The sequence below is a fragment of the Oncorhynchus clarkii genome, chromosome 29, assembly GCF_045791955.1.
Source record: "Oncorhynchus clarkii lewisi isolate Uvic-CL-2024 chromosome 29, UVic_Ocla_1.0, whole genome shotgun sequence".
Lineage (NCBI taxonomy): Eukaryota > Metazoa > Chordata > Actinopteri > Salmoniformes > Salmonidae > Oncorhynchus > Oncorhynchus clarkii.
In genome coordinates this window covers 36,722,995-36,746,381 of record NC_092175.1, presented here as the reverse complement: position 1 = coordinate 36,746,381, position 23,387 = coordinate 36,722,995, and the positions used below count along the sequence as shown (strand labels likewise).

General features: G+C 43.4%; 1 protein-coding gene across 1 annotated transcript; it reads left to right on the top strand.

Annotated features, from left to right (window-relative positions):
• The first annotated feature begins 11,609 nt into the window (after positions 1–11,609).
• LOC139388219 (claudin-4-like) lies at positions 11,610–12,599 on the top strand. The gene has a single exon (XM_071134771.1). The coding sequence runs from the start codon at positions 11,610–11,612 to the stop codon at positions 12,597–12,599; it is 990 nt and encodes a 329-aa protein (XP_070990872.1).
• Positions 12,600–23,387: the final 10,788 nt, after the last annotated feature.

Below are 23,387 nucleotides of genomic sequence, written 5' to 3'. Positions count from 1 at the left end.
TCTCAGTGAGACAAAGAAATAGTGTTCCAAAAAAGGTCTAGTTGCCATGACCACAAATATAAAATCTAATCAAGACACCGTTGCCCTAGATTACACAACATTTTTTACATTCCTTGGCCTAAACATCAGCGCCGCATGTTACTTCCACAAAGCGGTGACTTGGCCTTCTTTGCTATCAAAAAGGAACATCAAATTAAACATTCCAATTACGATCTGGCTAAAAATACTTGAATCAGTTGTAGAACACATGCCCTTTCTGTTTCTGAGGCCTTGGGTCCACTCACCAACCAATAATTCACAAAATGGGACAAACACCAAATTGAGACTGCATGCAGAATTATGCAAAAATATTCTTGCAAAAAATTCTAAAACCACCTTAAAGGAAGCAATTCCCAAACTTCCATAACAAAGCCATGACGTATAGAGAGATAAACCTGGAGAAGAGCCCCCCCTAAGCAAGCTAATCCTGTTCAAAAACACAGACACCACAGATCCCTAGGACAGCAACATAATTAGACCCAACCAAATCATGGGAAAACAAAAAGATATTTACTTTACACACTGAAAATAATTTACAAAACAACAAAGCAAACAAAAAGTACACAGTGTCAGATTACTAGGCCACTGTGACCAAAATTAAGGACATCTTTGACTCTGTAGAGACTCAGTGAGCATAGCCTTGCTATTGAGAAAGCTGTTTGCTCTCAAGAGAAGGCAGGCTATGTGCACACTGCCCACAAAATGAGGTGGAAACTGAGCTGCATTTCCTAACATGCCAAATCTATGACCGTATTAGAGACACATATTTCCATCAGATTACACAGACCCACAAAGAATTAGAAAATAAATCAAATTTTGATAAACTCACATATCTATTTGGTGAAAAACCACAGTATGCAGTCACAGAAGGAAGATTTGTGACCTGTTGCCACAAGAACAGGGCAACTAGTGAAGAACAAACACCAATGTAAAAACAACAAATAAATTGTTTACCTTTGACGATGTTAGTGTTCAAATACTGGAGAGTTGAGACCAAATCACGGACGCTGGACAGAGTGGATTTCAGTTGTAACAAAAGACAGTTTTAATGAGTCAGAGATATCTTGTCCCGCAGTTTTACGTGCACGGACCTAGTTCACATGACTCGGCAAGGAGCCAGGTGAAAAAGAGGCCTATACAATGGTTACATACATTTTTATACATAGAATAAAGTAGGTGGAGTCTTGTCGTTTCGGTCTTCTTGACTGGTCGGAGGGTTGGAGGCGGGCCTTGCTCTAGCCAGAGCGGGCCCCATTGGTGCACAGCAAAAGTTCTTTGCTCTTGGGACCGGCCAGTTAGAGGGAGATGAGATGTGTGTTTATATAAGGAAGAGGGGGTCAGTCTTATGGCTGGGTGTATGTGTTCTTACGACGGAATGTCTTTGTTTATATGAGCTATGTGTATGAATATTTATATAACAAATCCCCCTCTTCACATCTATTAGACGTGAAAACTATAGCAGAAAGGTGGCGGTTGCAATCGTGGGTATACATAAGGTGGTGCTCCTAACCTTGTCTGGTTTGCATGGTGGGTCTGTAGGTGTAGTGCTACGTTTGGGACGGGAGTGATTGGAGGGAGTGATATCAGGAAAGGAGTTAGGGACATGTGTAGGGGTTGGTGTATGTGATGTGGCAGGGTGAAATAGTTGTTCAATTAACCATGTGAAAGTCCTAGGGTTACTCCAAATATCAGTATGAATATCACAAATAAGGGACCAGATATCCCCAGCCTCACCCAGAGAGGGAGAAATTTCCCTCTAACTGGGCGAGGTTCCCTTCTCAGGGGAGGCGGAGTTTGATGCCGCATCACCTGAGGAAGGAGTGTCTTCATTTGGAATCGAATTTAGGCCGCTCAAATCAGCTCTGACTTCAGTCAGTGTTCTAGAAGGAATTGGGGCTGGGGTGCAATGTGTAAGGCGGTGTCAAGGTGTGCCTGATTTACCTTTGACCTGGACTGAGTGTGAAGTAACCTCCTTCACTTCGTACGGTCCAGTCCACCTGGGTTCCAGCCACTTTCTCTTGTGGACTGTAACCCTCACCCCGTCACCAACCTTTACCTTCAGTAGTGGCGTGTCCCCCGGCAGCTCCCCCTCCTGGACCTTGTGAACCTGGGTAGAGAGTGCTGCAGAGAGAACCGTCAGTTTTTTCACATAATTAGACATTACAATTTGTTGTACATCAAGGGCGGGCATATGACCTCCCTCCCTTGGTGGACCATGCATGACTCTACCAGTCATTATCCCAAAGCTATCTTAGCTTTTGGTTTGACGTTCCACCAGATTTTGGGATTGGGGCCTGTACACAGATCCAAATCTGTGGGTTATGCCAAATCTTTCTTCCACCTGTCTCAGGTGTTTGTTAAATGTGAGCCATTTGTCAAATTTGATTTGTCTTGGGATGCCATACCTGGGTATTAGTTTGGTTTGTAGCCACTTAAAAGACTGACCTAGCATCCTCCCCTTTTGTTAGTATTGCCTCTACCCATTTGGAGAACCTATCTACTATGACTAGGAGATAGAGTTTGCCTTTAGATAAATTTTCGGGGCCCATGTCGGTGTAGTCTATCCTAATATCCTGAAAACATGCATTAGGAATTACGTATGAGCCCATTGGTGTTTGATATGGTTTCTTTGGGTTGTGTCTGTCACAACCATTGCATTCGTCACAAAATAAATCATCGTCATAAAATAAGTCAGTCATATTTTTTATGTGAGGGTGCCACCAGATGTGCGAGGCCTTTTTGGAGGGTCTTTAGTTTGCCTTCGTGTGTGGGGCCATGTGTTTCTCATAAAAGTTCTGGGTCCATCAGTGTGGCCTGCTTCATGGGCATGGGCTGAGTCTGTATAGATATTCAGTCTTTCCTTTTCCTCTGATGAGGACCTGCGTCAATCCGATGATTTCAGCTAATTTGGCCGATGCTGGTTGAGGGTTGATGGCTGATTGAAGGGTGACATGTGAACCGTCTGGGAGTTGCTGTTTCCTTCTTCTGCCGTGGGTGGTGGGCATTTTTATGACCAGGGGATGGTGCTCCCAGTCATTCCCTGGAACTGCGGTTGGTTGTATGCGGGTTGCTGATGCATGGGTGTGGGTCCTGGTTGCTGATGTTCGTACTGTTGAGGTCTATTTCCACCCCTTTCCTTCCCATATGGACCTCTCGTAGAGTTCCACTGGCGTTGTTGTGGTGTGAGTGGGTATGGACACTCTCGTGAGTAGTGCCCTGGAGTTCTACAGTTGAAACAAACCCCTCTTTTTGGATGGCCTGGTATCCATTGCGGCTGGTATGCAAATTGTGGTTGCGGGGGATACCAAGGCCCCGGGTTGGCTGGTTGAGGACCGGCCTGCTGTTGAATCATCTGGGAGATAGTCTGGGCCACTATTTGAGAGATGTCTGTTTTGGTGCCCGTCTCCTTCGTTTCTTCCGCCACCATCTGTTTCTTAGGTTTTTCTCCTTGTTGTGCTTCCTTCAATTGGAGTTTCAGGAGTTGTACCTGGAGGGACTGCACCTGGCTCTCAGCACCCCCTCTTTCCTTGTTGTGCTGGGTCACATGGTGGTGCACATGAGTGTTGAATTGGGTCAGAGGAAGTGCAAACAACCCTACCGTTCCTCTGAGTTTGGTTTTAACATCTCCGGGACACCCGTTGACCACCATTTCCTTCCACATGCTGAGTGTGGTATCAGTGTGATCGAATGGTTCTTCGTGGACCGATCTCCATGTGGTCTTAGCCCTGTCCAGGTATGCTGCAGGTTACTCACCTGTGTTGATTGTAAAGGAGGATAAGGTGGCATGGTTTCTTTCTGTAGGGTATGCTCTCCGTAGAACTTCCCATAATCTGGTACGGAAGTGGTCTATGGGCAGTGTTGGGGCCCGCCATCCAAGGTCAGCTGCTGTCATGAGGGCCTCCATGGTTCCGTGGTCGGTGGCTCTTGCTAGAAGTGCTTTCATGTCTCCTAGGCAGAGTTGCAGGCCTGACGTAAGTGTCTGCAGTTGATGTAGCCACGCTGAAGCTCCTCCATGTAGGCTAGGCATCTGTCCCATCAGTGTTGTTAAATCAGTCATTTTCCAGGGCTGGTACTCCACAGTGTGTGCATCACCTGGTGTCGGTCGCAGGGGGTACTGTCCTGCCATCTCCTGCTCTCGCTCTCTTCTATCAGCAATTCTGGAGGACCGACGGAGTGTTTCGGACCCCATTGATTCGGTAACTTTGGTTACTGTTCCTCTCATTATGCCTTCCACACGGTAGGCTCCCTCTCTGTTGTTATCTTGGTTAGCTATTAGCTCCCTGAGTTCCTTAGCTCGAGCTATTGATGATTTCAGCAGCTCCTGCATCTTAGTCACGTTTGGAGCTCCCATCGGAGCTGGGGTGAGCACCATGTCAATTTCTTCTTCGTTTTCGATATCCATGTTCTGATGACAGTCCTCCCTATCCGTCTGATAGAAGTGGTTTGAATCTAATCTTGTTTGTAGGTGTCCTCTGGTTTCAGAGGTGAGAGAGTTCACAGAGGAGCATTGCGGCCTCCGTTCCTGGGGGAGGTCTCCTGCTCCTGGAATCCCAGTTTCGAACTGTTCACATACCATATGGCCAGCCGTTATCCCCAGGGTAATTTCCCCTTTTAACTCCCCTTGGTCTATTCTCAGAACTGGAGCCTGTATTGTGGGAGGTGCCCTGGGCAGGAATGGGTTGTGTGACGGGCTCCGGTGATTTTGTCCCTTTGAGTATGGCGGGGGCTGAACTGCCTCCATTGTCAATTGTGGATATAGTGAGGGAGAAACGGCCACAGGGGGAGCCGTGGGCAAGTTCTCAGGCGGAGCTTTAACATCCCCCGACGCCACAATAGCCACGCCCATCATGTCTGGTGTGTTTTTGGGCAGCACCCTCCTACTCTCCTGTATGGCCCATGTACCTATCTTGAGCTCCCCCTCTGCTCTCTCTCTCTCTCGTACCTACTTTTTTGAACCTGTGTATGTTGTTTCTCTCCGCCTCACTCGCTTTTGCATGCTCTACTGCGTCCTCTAATTCTGTCTGCATATCTTGGAGTTTCCCCCCTGTAGGTGGTCCTCCGCTAAAATAACCTGCTTGTGTCCATCTTATCCGTAATCCTTTCCACACTTTCTCCACTTTCCCATACTGTTTTTTACCTCCCGCTCTATCAATCATACTCTGATCTAAATAATCATTGAATTTTAGTTTGGGCGTGGTAGCTGCAGACATTTTATCTAGTTCGTCTGATAATGTGTATAATGCGTTATTTAGGTATATTCAATTCTTACTATGTGGTGTTTATTTCTATCGTTGTATGCTTAGCCTGTCCCTGGTCGAGACAAAGGGGGTTATCAGTATGTGACGCCCGCCACGTGTGTATTTCACCGGTATTTTATTTGAATTTGTTCAGCGATTCGTTTAGGTATTTTCTATAAATGATTCTGCGATTTCCTTTTGGAACAATATATCAGTGAATATATGCGGTTCTATAACAATTTTCAGAGTAATTCTAGCTCTTTAGGAAATATAGATAGAATTTCTAGACAACTAAGAGTTGTTCAGTGAATTATTTAAATACTTTCTGTAAACAATTCAGTAAATTCCTTTATGAACTTATATCAGTAAATTCGAGCGATTCTATAGCAATTGTCAGAATAATTCTATATATTTAGGAAATATGGATAGAATAGAAAAACCCCAAAATCAGTGTGTAGCTTTTAGCGTCTGTAAAACAAAGTCTGTACTAAGCTCGGCGGCTTATTTAAATACTTTCTAGAAACAATTCAGTAAGTTCCTTTATGAACTTATATCAGTAAATTCCAGCGATTCTATAGCAATTGTCAGAATAATTTTAAACTTTAGGCAATATCAACAGGAATGAAAAAAACGAAAATCAGTATTCCAGCCCGACTGCTGTCAAAGTTGCACGGCCATTCGATACTAAGGTGGCTTTGTCTTTCAGCACGTGTGCCTAATAGCCCAGTTACGTATCCCAACCTACTCCGCGACAAACGTTTCTTTCAATTTAATTTCCCCCATCTCCAAATCATGGAATGTCAACTCTGGTTCATATTATGTTTATTGTTTGATGTGCAATAGCCACATCATTCCCGATCTCTGTCTTGTGGAACGCCAAACTTACATATCCTGTATCTACTCGACTACACCTCTAACATAACCAATTAAACAGTTTACAACTCATTCAATAGGATCTTTTACATGCAGATTCAGTCGATCTATTAATTAACTAAATCTCTAAACACAACCAATTAAACAGTTTAGAACTTATTCAATAGGTACTTTTACGTGCATACTACACTTCCAAACAAAACCAATTAAACAGTAAGCACTTATTTAATAGGAACTTTTACATGCATACTACACTTCTAATAATAGGCCAATTGATAAAAAATAAAAATACAAATAAAAATAAAAACGAGCAAAACAAGATCTCCCCGATCAATGTCTTAGGTTCTTATGTAAAAAATTTGGGCACCGATTCATACTCACGCCCAGTACTTTCTGATCAAAATTTGGTTTAGGCTATAATACAATATGCAGATTTCGATATAACGGGCTCTGCTCACCTTTATATAGAGCGCTCCGATCAGATTTCCTGAGGCAAGATGAATGGCTGGGGAAGTCACTCTTCCGTCTGATTTTTTAGCCGTGATCAGTCTCGTCCTCTCACACTAACTTATAATAGATCGAATTCAAGAACAACCAAACTCTGCTACCAATTCTGTTAGTGTTCAAATACTGGAGAGTTGAGACCAAATCACGGACGCTGGACAGAGTGGATTTCAGTTGTAACAAAAGACAGTTTTAATGAGTCAGAGATATCTTGTCCCGCAGTTTTACGTGCACGGACCTAGTTCACATGACTCGGCAAGGAGCCAGGTGAAAAAGAGGCCTATACAATGGTTACATACATTTTTATACATAGAATAAAGTAGGTGGAGTCTTGTCGTTTCGGTCTTCTTGACTGGTCGGAGGGTTGGAGGCGGGCCTTGCTCTAGCCAGAGCGGGCCCCATTGGTGCACAGCAAAAGTTCTTTGCTCTTGGGACCGGCCAGTTAGAGGGAGATGAGATGTGTGTTTATATAAGGAAGAGGGGGTCAGTCTTATGGCTGGGTGTATGTGTTCTTACGACGGAATGTCTTTGTTTATATGAGCTATGTGTATGAATATTTATATAACAACGATCTTCGTCTGTTTGCAATTCCAATGCTCATTGTTACACAATGAATGATCTTTTGTTTGATAAAATCTGTTTTTATAGCCTAACACGAAACATTTTGTGAACCGCTTGTGTCGTGAATTCCGTCTCATTCCATTTTCGACGACACATTTCAGGTAAATAACCCACACAGAACGTGACTTTTCCAGTCATGTTTGGTTTCACTGCAATCAACTGGTTTGTTTGTAACACAATCAAACCTGATGGGCCATTTCGCGGGACATTATGACTGAAAGAAACCGATTTGAAGACAACAAGTCATGACATCATTGTGCACTAATGATTTGCCCGCTGTTTCGTTGATTGACTGTCTTTTAACCCAATGACCACTGATCATCTTGAAATCTAGCTGGGTAGATAGCCAATGAGCTGAGGTAAACGGCAATAGGCCATGTTTATGTGTTGCAAGACCAACCCATGTAGTAAGCTCCAGCGTAAAGTGAGTGATTCGCTATTGAAGTTTCATACCTGAAGGAGAAACACATATTACGCACTGCATTGTTTGGTAAACGCGCAGATTCAGCTGTTTATATATCAATCATTATGGCGACTAAGTCAGGGAAAGCTAAATCTAAGTCTAGATATACAGCTGTACACACAATTTCAGAATAAATTGACTGGGAAGGTGAGACAGAGATTGTTGTAGGACGATTCATTTAGCGATTGTGGAGGAATATTTTTTGAACGGGAGAGGACATCGTTTTGGACTGGTAAGTTCTTATCATGCTAATGCCCTTGTTTGAAATTAATTATATAAAATATTATTTGTGATTTTTTTTAAATTTTAGAAGCAATATATAAACATGTAATGTCATGAAATGTGAAATAGCCTATTTTAGGCTGTTGAGGGGAGGGCAGGCCCACAACAATGGCCAAAGTGAAATGGAGACAGTAGATACAGCTGGTCTGTTGTAATATAATAAAGACAGTAGATCAAGCTGGTCTGTCATAATATAATAGAGACAGTAGATTTAGCTGAAATGTCATAATATAAAAAAGACAGTAGATCTAGCAGGTCATAATAATATTTTCAACCTTATGTTCCCTGTACTCTCTATATATATCTGTTTATTATACCTGTTGATACAGGGCTCATATATGAAACTATTCTAACTGAACATTTTCTTTCACAGTGACACTGACTCCGAATGGGAGTCTTATCCGGTGTCCTGTGTGAATTTAATTCCCAGGTCTCTAAGCAGTCTGGTTGTAGATGTTGTCACAAAACCTCTGCAGCCCACCTCCACTGGTCGGACTTCTGTGTTCCAGTCAGGATGCCGTGCTTTGGCAGCTAGATCGGCATAGCGCAGATGTTTTCGCTCATAAGCCTCATCTACTGAGTCCTCCCAGGGTACTGTGAGCTCAATGATGAAGCCCTTCTTGAGCGAACGGGACCAGAGCACCATGTCAGGTCTTAGAGTGGTGGTTGCGATCTCCGGAGGAAACACAAGTTGCAGGCCAATGTCAGCTAGCATTTTCCAGTCGCGGGCCAAGCGCAGCTGGTCTCGCTCTAATGGTGTAGAGCCGCTCTTCGGTGGTTTAGCCCCTTCGCGGACAAAGATCTTCCGTAAGGGGTGTGATGCTGCTGGGGGTGGTAGGGAGTTGGTGGCAGCTCGCTTGTCCTCCAGGGCGGACGCAAGGTTTTTAAGGACTTGGTTGTGACGCCAAGTGTAGCGTCCTTGGGTGAGGCTTGTTTTACACCCTGTGAGAATGTGCCTGAGGTTGGCTGGCATGGAACAGAGGGCACAGTCCAGATTTTCACCATACCTTTGGTGAAGATTAACTGGTGTTGGAAGGACGTCATATGTTGCTCTGATGGAAAAGCTCAACCGCCTCGCTTCCATGGCCACAGATCCTTCCAGCTGATCTTCCTCTTCTCCACACTGTCCCATCGAGTACACTGTCCCTGTTTGGCAAGAGAGACTACCTTGGCTCACCTTGCAGCCTCCTCCTGATGGCATACTTCCTGCACTACCATCTTCCGCCGCTCTGGTGCAGTGGCCTTACTCCAAGCAGCACGGCTAGTTAGCCCAAGGCCTCCTCTCCCTTGCTGAACATGACCCACAATGTCAGCATGTCTGAGGGCTGCTGTTGCCTCCATTTGCGCCCAGTTGCCAAGGTCGGCGCGTTGTTGCTCACCACTGGGTCTCGAGATTCATTCAGTGTCATCTGGAGCCTGGTTTTTGCACACTTGAATTCCTCTGTTAGACTGGTGAGGTGCAGCTTGAGGACACCATCTCCATAGAGGCCTATGGTGGTAAGGCATCGTGGAACTCCGAGCCACTTCTTTAAGTAGCCTGTGACTCCTCTTTCCATCTTCTCCACTGTTGAGATTGGAACCTCATACACTGCTAGGGGCCACAACACCCGGGCTAGGAGACCAAACTGCAGACACCAGGCCTGGGTGTTGTCGATCGACTGTAGGCTACTACTGATGTCTTTGCGTAGCTGTTGCACCTGGGCTTTGTCCTTCAGGCTTGCATCATACCACCTTCCAAGGCTTTTTACCAGCTGCTCAGACACTGTTGGGATTTGGTCATCTCCGATGAAGAATTTCAGGGCAGAGAGTACTCCCTTCACATTCGAGATGTTGCGTGACTTGGATGGTTTAATCTTCATACGGGCCCAGCTGATGTTCTCCTCGAGTTTTCTGAGCAGTCTCCTGGTGCATGGGACAGTGGTGGTCAATGTTGTAATGTCGTCCATGTAGGCTCTGAGTGGAGGGAGGCGGAAACCAGAGTCGACTCGCTGTCCACCAGCAACCCATTTTGAGGATCTGATGATAACCTCCATTGCCATTATGAATGCCAACGGAGAAATGGTACATCCCGCCATTATACCTACATTCAGGCACTGCCATGAGGTGGTGAACTCTGAGGTGGTGAAGCAGAACTGCAGATCCTGGAAGTACGACTTCACCAGGGTTGTGATGGTGTCCTTCTTCTCCACTGTGCCTCAAAGTTTCTCGAGGGTCAAGGTAAGGTCAGTGTTCACTGTTTCACACAACTTCTTGTCACTGGCGCCAAGCCACTTCACATACGGTCTGTGCCCTGGTAGTCTCCTCTCAACTGCAGGTCTGGGAGGCTGGGTGAGTTCCACTCCTGTTGTTGGTTCAACCTCAGTTGTTACTTCGGTGCTTGAGTTTACGTCCTCCATGACAGTGGTACTGATGCACTGCAAACTATGGTTTGCGTCCAGTTGCTGTGCTTCATTCGACTGATTTGATCTGAAACATATATCATAATGTAGAATTATTTCAAGCCTTATCTATGAAACTGTTATCATTAGTCTTGTGGCCTACAGCAGATCATCCACCAGGGGGAAACTCGTCGAGGCCCGGTGACAGACGGAGTATACATCACGAGCCGATGGCTCCATCTGCTGGACATGCCAGGTCTCAACGGTCTTTCCGCCCAGGACTAATTGGGGCTGATTGGGGAGTTGGTGAAGTAAGGTGACTTCCGTGTAGTTGGAGACGGTGCCCGAGCTAACACGAGGGAGTTTTAGTTTATGTGCCCGACAGGATACAGCAAGACCCGAAGCCCAAAAGACGGTATCCCGGAGAGGGTTTCATGGGGAGACCTATCCTTTTCTTTTGATTTATTATTTAATAAAGACCCTTGAAACTGAGCTAATAATACTCTGTCCATGTCTGATCTGTGTAAAAGTCTTGACCAAACCCCCTGGTCTGCCACAGTGTATTTAGTCTATTGTATAGTTCCTTTTAGTCCATAAATCCAAACTCACAATTGTTTACTTCACAGTCAAGCGTTTTTCAGCATGTAGTTTCAATCTATTGATGTGTACTGTTAGGCCCAGTCCCTTTATCATTGCCCCTCAGAACAGGCTTTGGGGTGTCGGGTAAAGTTGCCCATAGTTGCTGATCATGGGTCAGTTTAGCATTTTCCCCACTAATGGTTAAGGTTAGGATTGGGTTGAGGGAAGACTAAAACAGGTTTTAATACCTCTTCAGCCCAAACTCAGATTGGGAAACTTTAATTTTCATCACATCACAACAACATTGTTGTATAGTTATTATAATTATCCCTATTTGGTATTAATTGGTTTATTCTGGGTTGGATCTCAACATTCCATATTGTTACACAATGCTTTTTTATGAGTTTGAACTGAGTAGAGTTTTTTTTACCTATTCGGGTCTCTGCCACATCCTGCCCCACATTTTTATTAATAGGATTTACGTTTCCGTGACAACATATTTAAGTGACATCACAGCATTGAACAGTGATAGAGGTCGTCTGAGTGGAACAGCGCCGCATTCTTACAGGAGTCAGCAACGAACTTGAGTAAACACATTTGCTGAATGAGACGCAGTCAGGGAGACAGCATTTGATGGGAATGGATTTCGTGTTTACCGTGGAGGTCGTGGGCATCGCCCTGGGAGTCATAGGATTAATACTTACCATCGTGGTCTGTGCACTCCCCACCTGGATAGAGATAACCATCATAGAGGCTAATGTTACCACCACAGAGGTGGTAACGTACGGCCTGTGGATGAGCTGTGTGGCCCAAGGCACGGGACAGACACAGTGTGAGGTGTACAACTCCATGTGGTACCCTGCCAGAGCCATGTTCCCCACTGCCATCATCCTGGGGGTTCTGGGGGTCACAATCTCCATGGTCGTAGCCAAGTGCACCAACTGCATCAAAGATGAAACGTCTCAGACTAAGTTGATAATTATCGCTGGAATTATTTTCATCCTGGCCGGAATTCTCATCCTCATCACTTTATTCATGGTAACAATAACCGTCCAAATCAACTACTTCACACAGTCCAAAGGAAACTTTGAGTTGGGGAACTCGCTGTACTTTGGCTGGGTGGCGGCCGCCCTGCTCCTCATTGGAGGGTTCATACTGTGCATCAATGTGGGAGTCTTTGGATGGATGATGGGAATCTTTGGATGGATAGTCTCCCTCGTGCCCTGTTGTATCTCTGTATTGTTTATATTGGACCCCTATAGGGACACATGGACGTTTCTGATGACAACCTCCATCTCCTCCATCCTGGGAGCTCTAGGAGTGATGGGGTCCATCTTTGGGACCAGGTGCTGTAACTGCATCAAGAGTAACAGGACAAGGGTCAAGGCCAGGTTCATTGTTGGAATATTCTTCATCCTGGCTGGTATCCTGCAATTCACCACTGTCTTCTTGAACTATTACTTGACACATACATTTCCAGAATACAGGAGGGGGTTTTTGATATTTTTTGCTGAACACAGTAGATGGGCCGGCTCCATGCTCCTGATAGGAGGAACCATACTCTGCTGCAGCACCTTGAAGAAGAAGCCAGACTCGACAACAACTAAATCAATCTCCCACTAACATCTCTGTCCAGAAGCTGTACTTTATTGTTTTAAAAACCATAGGGATCCAATCATTCTGATTATATTATGAAAAATCTTCTCTATCCCTTCTGTTCGGTGTTAGAATATTGGAAGGGATCAGATTAGGTGTTCCACCTTGTCTTTAACCAGTCAAAGAGGACTTTTTTGACATATTGTGTTCATATATTCAATTAATTTAGACTGTGAGGAGAAGTTCCTGAGGAGACTGCAATGAAGGGACGTATTCTCACTGTTTCTTCTCTGATTTCCTATACCAGTATTGATACTTCTCTTTCTGTTTCTTTAAAATGGGATGAATTTAAGTAGAATAAGATTTGAATAAAAAGTTGATTGTTTAATCCTGTTGAAGATGCTCAAATAAAAAACACTGTATCTGACTACAAAGCATTTCCTGGTTGCTGCTGTGCATTTCCTGTTTATGCTCACCACGTTAACCACAATACTACAGTCAGTGACTGGGACCTTCTGACTGAAACATATACAGTGGGGAGAACAAGTATTTGATACACTGCCGATTTTGCAGGTTTCCCTACTTTCAAAGCATGTAGAGGTCTGTAATTTTAATCATAGGTACACTTCAACTGTGAGAGACGGAATCTAAAACAAAAATCCAGAAAATCACATTAATGATCTTTAATTAATTTGCATTTTCTTGCATGACATAGGTATTTGATATATCAGAAAGGCAGAACTTAATATTTGGTTAGCAATTACAGAGATCATACGTTTCCTGTAGTTCTTGACCAGGTTTGCACACACTGCAGCAGGGATTTTGGCCCACTCCTCCATACAAACCTTCTCCAGATCCTTCAGGTTTCGGGGCTGTCGCTGGGCAATACGCACTTTCAGCTCCCTCCAAAGATTTTCTAGTGGGTTCAGGTCTGGAGACTGGCTAGGCCACTCCAGGACCTTGAGATGCTTCTTACGGAGCCACTCCTTAGTTGCCCTGGCTGTGTGTTTTGGGTCATTGTCATGCTGGAAGACCCAGCCACGACCTATCTTCAATGCTCTTACTGAGGGAAGGAGGTTGTTGGCCAAGATCTCGCGATACATGGCCCCATCCATCCTCCCTTCAATACGGTGCAGTCGTCCTGTCCCCTTTGCAGAAAAGCATCCCCAAATAATTATGTTTCCACCTCCATGCTTCACGGCTGGGATGGTGTTCTTGGGGTTGTACTCATCCTTCTTCTTCCTCCAAACACGGCGAGTGGAGTTTAGACCAAAAATCTATATTTTTGTCTCATCAGACCACATGACCTTCTCCCATTCCTCCTCTGGATCATCCAGATGGTCATTGGCAAACTTCAGATGGGCCTGGAAATGCGCTGGCTTGAGCAGGGGGACCTTGCATGCTCTGCAGGATTTTAATCCATGACAGCGTAGTGTGTTACTAATGCTTTTCTTTGAGACTGTGGTCCCAGCTCTCTTCAGGTCATTGACCTGGTCCTGCCGTCTAGTTCTGGGCTGATCCCTCACCTTCCTCATGATCATTGATGCCCCACAAGGTGATATCTTGCATGGAGCCCCAGACCGAAGGTGATTGACCGTCATCTTGAACTTCTTCCATTTTCTAATAATTGCACCAAAGGTTGTTGCCTTCTCACCAAGCAGCTTGCCTATTGTCCTGTAGCCCATCCCAGCCTTGTGCAGGTCTACAATTTTATCCCTGATGTCCTTACACAGCTCTCTGGTCTTGGCCATTGTGGAGAGGTTGGAGTCTGTTTGATTGAGTGTGTAGACAGGTATCTTTTATACAGGTAACGAGTTCAAACAGGTGCAGTTAATACAGGTAATGAGTGGAGAACAGGAGGATTTCTTAAAGAAAAACTAACAGGTCTGTGAGAGCCGGAATTCTTAATGGTTGGTAGGTGATCGAATACTTATGTCATGCAATAAAATGCTAATTAATTACTTAAAAATCATAAGTGATTTTCTGGATTTTTGTTTTAGATTCCGTCTCTCACAGTTGAAGTGTACCTATGATAAATATTACAGAACCCTACATGCTTTGTAAGTAGGAAAACCTGCAAAATCAGCAGTGTATCAAATACTTGTTCTCCCCACTGTATCATAGTGTAGAATGATTTCAAGCCAAGTCCATGAAATTTGTTTATTCATTTAGTCTTTTGTATAGTTCATTTCAGTCCATGAATCCAACCTTATTTATTTCAAACGTAAATGTTTTTCCACATGTAGTTTCAATCTAACTGAATGTCACTAGTATCTCCCTCAAGTGTGTCCCAAACACATACTGCCACACATCTGAAAGAATATGTTTCCCTGCCAGAAGATAGCAAAATGGAAATATTGCACAAGATCCCCAAAGACTTTTTGAAAACTATGAAGTGTCATGACGTTGCCCTCTTTGGGTACAGCGATTACCATCCCCCTCTCTCTGTCTCCTACACTCAGGCTGCTGTGACCTCAGGTCATAAATTCCTGGAGGAGATTATCTCCTCATGGCCACAGTATATAGAGAGAGTGAGTTTTCATAAAGAGAACAAAGGAATTTCTTCCACCTCAATTTCTTCCAGAACTTGAGGTCTGAACAACATATATGTTCTGGAGGAGGTATAAAAGATTGGTGAAGAATCCAGCTACGAACTGGTCCGTTTGGTAAAATTTTGTGAAACTCATGGGAGACAATACGGCCATATTACCATAACACTGTTTATACAATAGCCTCAGATATGAGGCTTACATCTAATTGTTGTATAAGATGAATGAGTGAGGATGATACTGTTTGTGAAATTGTGTAATGTGATTTTGGTCTGTTTAATGAAGGAAACTCCAATTCCCTTTGGAGTTTAACTAAATCAGAGGACAGCCCATGAGCACAGTTATGGTCTGGTGTCCTGGGACAGGCCCATTTCTGCTCTTCCGAATAAAACCCCCACCTTGAGAAAATCTCAACAGACCATGTTTCGCTCAATTACGAGAGGACTAAGGTTGAGACCAGCTTACCTCGATAACGAGAGGGCCAAAGTTTGAGAGGAGATAATAAACCTAAGGTTTGAGTAGATGGCTGAATCTTTTAACCATACCACGTGGTTAAACTCTTACACTATCGATACCGACAGAATAAGAACAAGTCTTTGATATTAATTACTAGTCTGCAGCTAGGAATTCAGTATCATTTAAAGCGAAGACCGACAACCGCCGAAACATCTATCCTATAATGACATGAATGAATGTCACTCTGAACTATCCATTCTAACCACGACAGAGAGAAGGCGGACAAACTCTCCAACAGAAACAAACTTTTCAACAGAGAACCCGACGACACACTGAGCGTAAATATATGTATTGATTGCAATTATTCCCTATTGAGTGAGTGTTCATGCGCAAAGGATTAGCATTTCAATTGTTATAAATATCAACTTTGTAGTGTCTCATCTCAGTTGACCCCCACTTCCCTTTTTGTCCACCAAGCCGCGATACCAGTTTATCCCACTAGGGAAACTCTGTTATAATTTCTTTGTTACTATCTACTGTTTGTTTATGCATTTCTGTGAATGACTTAGTTAGTAAATAAGTGATTTAAGACAATTGATGTATGGATGACTCATAGTGAAGAGACGTTTGGAATGAGAATAACATGAGGTAAATAATATGTCATTAATCAGAAGACTAAGTGATCTGATATTAACATATCTGAAAGTAATATTAGGAAAATTATAACTTTGTAATCTGAATATTTTCCTTGGTGCCCCGACTTCCTAGTTAATTACAGTTACGTGATTAAGTAGTTTAATCACGTAATAATGATTAGAGAATTTTTGATAGAGTTTAATCTTCAGTTTAATGATGCCAAAGACATGACTGAAGCTTAATTCAGTTCTGGGTATTTACTATATTGAGAAACACTGGGATATGGTAACATACGATCATATAAGATACTAGTGATGAAATTTGAGTAAGCCATTGGGCAGAGTGGCTACCTTCATCGGAGCCAACATCGTCACCTTGCATGTAACCTGGGAAGGGTTATAGAGAACACAGGACTGATCCATGCTGGCCTTAACCCAGGACCTGCAGGCTGTCAGAGCCATGAACATCATCGCCATTCTCTTCTGGTTTCTGGGAGTCTCCATCGTCAGGGCCAAGTGCACCAACTTCATCAATAACAAAATGTCCAAGGCCAAATTGATGATCATTGCCAGAATGTTATTCATCCTGGCTGTAATCCTGGTGCTCTTTCCTGTCTCCTGGGCGGCCAGCATCATTTGGGGGAGTTGGGGGCCTTTCTATACATATGCTGGGAGGCAGCGGCCCGGTTCCTGGTTATGGGGGTCATACTGTGCAGCTCACTAGCGGGTAGTGAGATTGAAGCCTTGTTTCTGGGAACCTTAGGAAGGATGGTCTCCCTAGCCCCCTGTGTTGTCTATATAGTAGTTTCTTATGGACCCACGAGTGCTGTAACTGCATAAAGAGTAACAGGACCAGGGTAAAGGCCAGGTTCATTCATGCAACATAATTCATCCTACTTTCCAAAGCACAGAGAGGTCAGTCTGAGTCAGCTCATCACCTACTTCTCCATTATTCTAGGGTTGCTAGGGATGATATTCTCCATCTCAGGAACAAAGTGCATCAACTGTACCCAGAGGAATATGAATACAGTGCCTTGCGAAAGTATTCGGCCCCCTTGAACTTTGCGACCTTTTGCCACATTTCAGGCTTCAAACATAAAGATATAAAACTGTATTTTTTTGTGAAGAATTAACAACAAGTGGGACACAATCATGAAGTGGAACGACATTTATTGGATATTTCAAACTTTTTTAACAAATCAAAAACTGAAAAATTGGGCGTGCAAAATTATTCAGCCCCTTTACTTTCAGTGCAGCAAACTCTCCTGAGGGTGGTAAGGTCTGCCCAACGCATCACCGGGGGCACAATGCCTGCCCTCCAGAACACTGTCATAATGTTTGCTGTTCGTTAAATGTAAAGACTGTTATGTTATCAAATCAATTCTCTACGTGTAATGATTCCATGATTAACTTTTTAGCGGGGTGTCATTTTCACTTTGGATGAATTGCGTGTCCATAGTAAACTGCCTCCTACTCTGTCCCAGATGCTAATATATGCATATTATTACTATTGGATAGAAAACACTCTGATGTTTCTAAAACTGTTTGAATTATTTCTGTGAGTATAACAGAACTCATAGGGCAGGCAATCTTCCAAACAGGAAGTGGAAATTCTGGGGCTGGTTGATTTTCAACTCATCGCCTATTCACATCCCAGTAAGATATGGATCTGTTCGCACTTCCTACTCCTTCCACTAGATGTCAACAGTCAGTAGAACGTGTAATGAAGTCTCTAGTGTGATGTGGGGCCGGATGGCAGCTATTTGAGTCAGTGGTCTGTCAGAATGTCAGTTCCTGGTCAGGCCATTTCTCATGATATCGCCATGCGTTCCATTACTCTGTAGACAAAGACGAATGCTCCGGTTGGAACGTTATTGGATATATATGATAACATCCGACTAGATGTCGGCGTCATTTCTAAAATAAAGAGAACATGTACACTCACCACGCTCACCTTGGTCCACTCCTTTCAACAAACCTTGGTCCTTACAAATAGTCTGTTGTTCAGCTAATAGCCCATCCTGCTAATACTTTTCCCCTTTCCACATGTTAAAGATTCCAATTGATAAAGTGTTTTTAGCCACAATCGGCCCCAACCCCAATTAATACATTTGGGCACAGTCGATAGCGTGCTGGACTTCGGGATAGAATGTTGAGGGTTCGAAACCTGCTCCCTGCTTGCTGTAATGAATGAGTTTGAGACACCTGGTTTTGGATATGGCTGAAAAAAAACTTGCTAAATAGCGATTTTTGTAAATTAATTTAATGACAAAAAAATATGCACAATTGTTTGTCTCTACATTAACTAACATATTCCTCTCAATTGTATATTTATTGCTTGACTCATTATGACGTTATAACTACATACATTTGCTTCCCCGTAATGTTTTGTCAGCCATTGTTGCTGAAGTCACCAGGGACGGGTGGCCCGTGTCAAATTCGTCATTGGGAACCACTCCATATGATTGGTCATATAAAAACCTTGGGACCCAAATGCATATTGAGTGCTCTAACTCCCCCTTGTGGTGGTCTGGAGCAATGAAGCCGTGACGCTGGGTACATCTAAGTCCCGCGGTGTAAGCTCGCAACCTTTCATGGAGGAACCACTGTATGCAGGGTATTTGGTGCTGTTTGGGACACAGAAAATGTCTTTATTCTCAACAGTCTTGTGAGATGTATAAAGACACAAATACAGTGAAGAAAAAGCCAATCCAACGCTGAACGATGTCACTCTTCTGGAACCTTAAACTATCAAAATAAAGAAAGTTGCACACTCCATGTATCTCCCAGCTATTTAATGGGTATTTACCAACGTTACGGCATCACTGTGCCTTCCTCAGGGTAATGTCATGAATACTTGAACCAGGTTATGAGGACACAGAGTGCAATTAGTGTAACCAATGACAGTGGTAAGGGGTGTGTCATAATGATTACGTAAATGTAAATTAATTAGTGAAACTGTTAAAAAAAAACATTTTTTGTATATTGTATATTAAATATATTATGCTATTGTTATCATATAGAAACATAATGGAATATTGTACATCGTATTAGCGTCAACATACATTATTGTTTCATTCAATTTCACATAATTTCGTATATTTCATTCTTGTTACATGTAATATTGGTTCAACCTTAATATATAATGATCATCATCAACAGGGGGAACATATTAGGTGTACGCTAATAAGCTGTAGAAATAATAAAAAAATATGTAAGACTGTTCATAAAGGAAAATGTGTTCATAAGAAGGGTCTGAGATCAAAGTCAATATTCAGACCACTGGGGGTCAATGTTTTTAGATAGGATATCCAGTAAGCCTCCCTTTGTAGTAGTATGATCTCATTGTTACCTCCTCCTTGGTAGAGCAACATGCTCAATGCCTTTGTATTTGAGGGAGGAGATTGGATGGTTAGCTTCAACAAAGTGAGCTGCTACTGGATAGTCAATGTTCTTACACCTGATTGAGCTGCGTTGTTTTAATTGTATTTTTGTTTGTCCTACATAGACTTTTCTTTATGTAGGTGTCTGAAGAAAGACGTTTTTATAGTGCTATTACACTGTGCGCATGAGCCACATTTGTAGTTCCCATTTGGGATAGGTGTCAAGAGTGTCTGAGTGAGCTCAGGGGGCATGTCAGATCTCACCAAACTATCTCCAATATTGCGACCACGCTTATAGACGACCAGTGGGGGTTCCTTGAAGAGGTGTGCAATTTTTTTTGTCTGATTGCAGAATATACCAGTGCTTTTTCTGGATTGCTTTCATTTTCTCCAAGCCCTTGGTGTACTTAGTACAAAAGACAGTTTTTTTATCTACTCTCCTAGAACCACCCAGAGCCATAGTATGTACACCAAGTAGATATCTGGTAGTTCAGGGGATCACTATTCTAAGTTCTATTTTATTTCACTCAGAGAAAGGGTGGGGGAATAGTTGAAGACCCATGCAGTTTATATTTTGTTTATTTGATTTCACCTTTATTTAACTAGGCAAGTTAGTTAAGAACAAATTCTTATTTACAATGACAGCCTACCAAAAGGCAAAAGGCCTCCTGTGGGGACGGGGCTTGGGATTAAAAAAATACAATATAAATATAGGACAAAACACACATCACAACAAGAAAGACACAACACTACTTAAAGAGAGACCTAAGACAACAACATCACAAGGCAGCAAAACATGACAACACAGCATGGTAGCAACACAACATGACAACACAGCATGGTAGCAACACAACATGACAACACAGCATGGCAGCAACACAACATGACAACACAGCATGGCAGCAACACAACATGACAACAACATGGTAGAAACACAACATGGGAGCAGCACAAAAACATGGTACAAACATTATTGGGCACAAACAACAGCACACAGGTCAAGAAGTAGTGACAACAATACATCATACAAAGCAGCCACAACTGTCAGTAAGAGTGTCCATGATTGAGTCTTTGAATGAAGAGATTGAGATTAAACTGTCCAGTTTGAGTGTTTGTTGCAGCTCGTTCCAGTCGCTAGCTGCAGCGAACTGAAAAGAGGAGCCACCCAGTGATGCGTGTGCTTTTGGGACCTTTAACAGAATGTGACTGGCAGAACAGGTGGGTCTGGCAGAACAGTTTAACATGCAGGCAGGCAGGCAGGCAGGCAGGCAGGCAGACACACACACACACACACACACACACACACACACACACACACACACACACACGTGTTTTACTACCCTTTGAAAATCCTATTTTCACTAACCCTAACCATGAAGCTGCCCCTAACCTTAACTCCCCCACCAACTTCCCACGTGCTGACTGCTAACTCTCTGTGAACTCCTCTGGAGAACACTCTGTGGGTTCTGTTCTGTTCTGATCTGAACTGTTCTGTTCTGATCTCACAGTCTCAAGCCACAGTTAGGCATAAGAACACACACAGAAAGACATGGGACATTGAAGAGTGGTTATTCCCAAATTATACAACGGGTGCTTCTAATCCTGAATGCTTGAATGGTTAAAACCGTATTCCAGCTGGTGTCTATTCAACAAGGTACCACCGGCCAAATCTATGACGTTAAAATGCCTCTGTTACATCTAACTGCGCAATCCACTGTCTCAACAGCCCAGCCAGGCAATTTATAAACTTGATCTCCATTTTAAAAAGCATCTAGACATTATCTCAGATTTCTTTGAGACTAGCATTTAGTTTTCAGCAACAAAGATTTTTATAAACATTGCTGTCTGTCTCTCTTACATTTGCAACATTGTTTCAATATTCAGATTCGATCTCCAACTGCCCATAGTAATGAATACGTCAGGAGTCGGGACGAGAGACAGGCAGGCATCGTTTCTCAGCCAGTCTCTCTCTCTCTCTACCTCTTCCTCAGTCCCTCTCTCTCTCTACCTCTCCTTCAGTGTCTCTCCCTCAGTCTCTACGTCTCTCTCTCCCTCTACCTCTCCTTCAGTCTCTCTCCCCCAGTCTCTCCCTCAGTCTCTCTCGATCAGTCTCTACCTCTCTCACTCTCTGTCTGTCTCCCTCAGTCTCTACATCTCTCTCTCTCTCTCTCTCTCTCTCTCTACCTCTCCCTCAGTCCTCCTCTCCCTCAGTCTCTCGATCAGTCTCTACCTCTCTCTCTCTCAGTCTCTCTCCCTCAGTGTCTACATCTCTCTCTCACTCTCACTTTCTCTACTTCTCCCTCAGTCTCTCTTCCTCCCTTTCTCTCGCTCCCTCTCTCTCTCTGACCTAATATCTTTAAACCAACCTCTGTAGTGGTTGCGTAATATATGAATACACCTGTACTCCAAGGAACAGGTCATACTGGTTCAGGTGTACACAGGTGCTGTACCTCCCTCTTCTTCGCTGGCGACATGCAGCGCTCTATACTCCATTACTCTAAAACCACATTCCAATATATATTTTTTTTATTTTTTTTAAATCTGCTGCATTCACACTTCAATGAAGTTAGTGTTTAAAATTGAACCAGCAACATAATTCCGTGTTTTTAAATATTTGTAGTTTAAGAACATATAACAAAGCTATATGTCCATGACTGCAGACATGTAAGACACTTCTGTTAACCCTTTATAACAACAGTGAACAGTTCTTTCCTCATCTCTGGACTGTGTAAATATGATTTGTGTGGAACCTGTTTTACAGCATGGCTGGAATGCAGACAGATAGTGAAGAGAATAGAGATGCTGTGTCTGTGTACCAAATGCTACCCTATTCCCTATGTAGTGCACTACTTTCGACCAAGGCTCTGGATGGAGTGCACTATGTAGGGAATAGGGTGCCATGTGGAATGTAGATACCGGGTGTGTCATCCAGCTCAATCAAATCAAATACAATGTTATTTGTCATATTCTCGGTAAACAACAGGTATAGACTAGCAGTGGGATGCTTACTTACTGGCCATTTCCAACAATGCAGAGATATTTTGAGTATAAATAGTAGAAAAATAATAACACATATTAAATACACAGTGAGTACCTTGGCTATATACACAGGGTACCAGTACTGAGTCGATGTGCAGGTATCATGGTGATCATGTGACCACATACACACTGTGTGCCTTTGGGTTCAGTTTGGTTCATCAGTAAAATGGTAAAACCTAGAACTGTAACTCCCCTGTCTGTTATTCCTCTGTCTGTTACTCCCCTGTCAGTTACTCACCTGTCAGTTACTCCCCTGTCTGTTACTACCCTGTCTGTTACTACCCTGTCTGTAACTCCCCTGACTGTAACTACCCTGTCTGTTACTCACCTGTCTGTTACTCCCCTGTCTGTTACTCTCCTGTCTGTGACTCCCCTGACCTTAACTACCCTGTCTGTTACCCACCTGTCCTTTACTCCTCTGTCTGTTACTACCCTGTCTGTTACTCACCTGTCCTTTACTCCTGTCTGTTACTACCCTGTCTGTTACTCACCTGCCCTTTACTCCTCTGTCTGTTACTACCCTCTCTGTTACTACCCTGTCCTTTACTCCTCTGTCTGTTACTACCCTCTCTGTTACTACCCTGTCCTTTACTCCTCTGTCTGTTACTACCCTCTCTGTTACTACCCTGTCCTTTACTCCTCTGTCTGTTACTCTCCTGTCTGTGACTCCCCTGACTGTAACTCCCCTGACTGTAACTCACCTGTCTGTGACTCCCCTGTCTGTGACTCCCCTGACTGTTAATCACCTGTCCT

Excerpts from the sequence above, each read along its gene's own strand:
- LOC139388219 (XM_071134771.1), top strand. The coding sequence starts at position 11,610 with ATGGGAATGGATTTCGTGTTTACCGTGGAGGTCGTGGGCATCGCCCTG.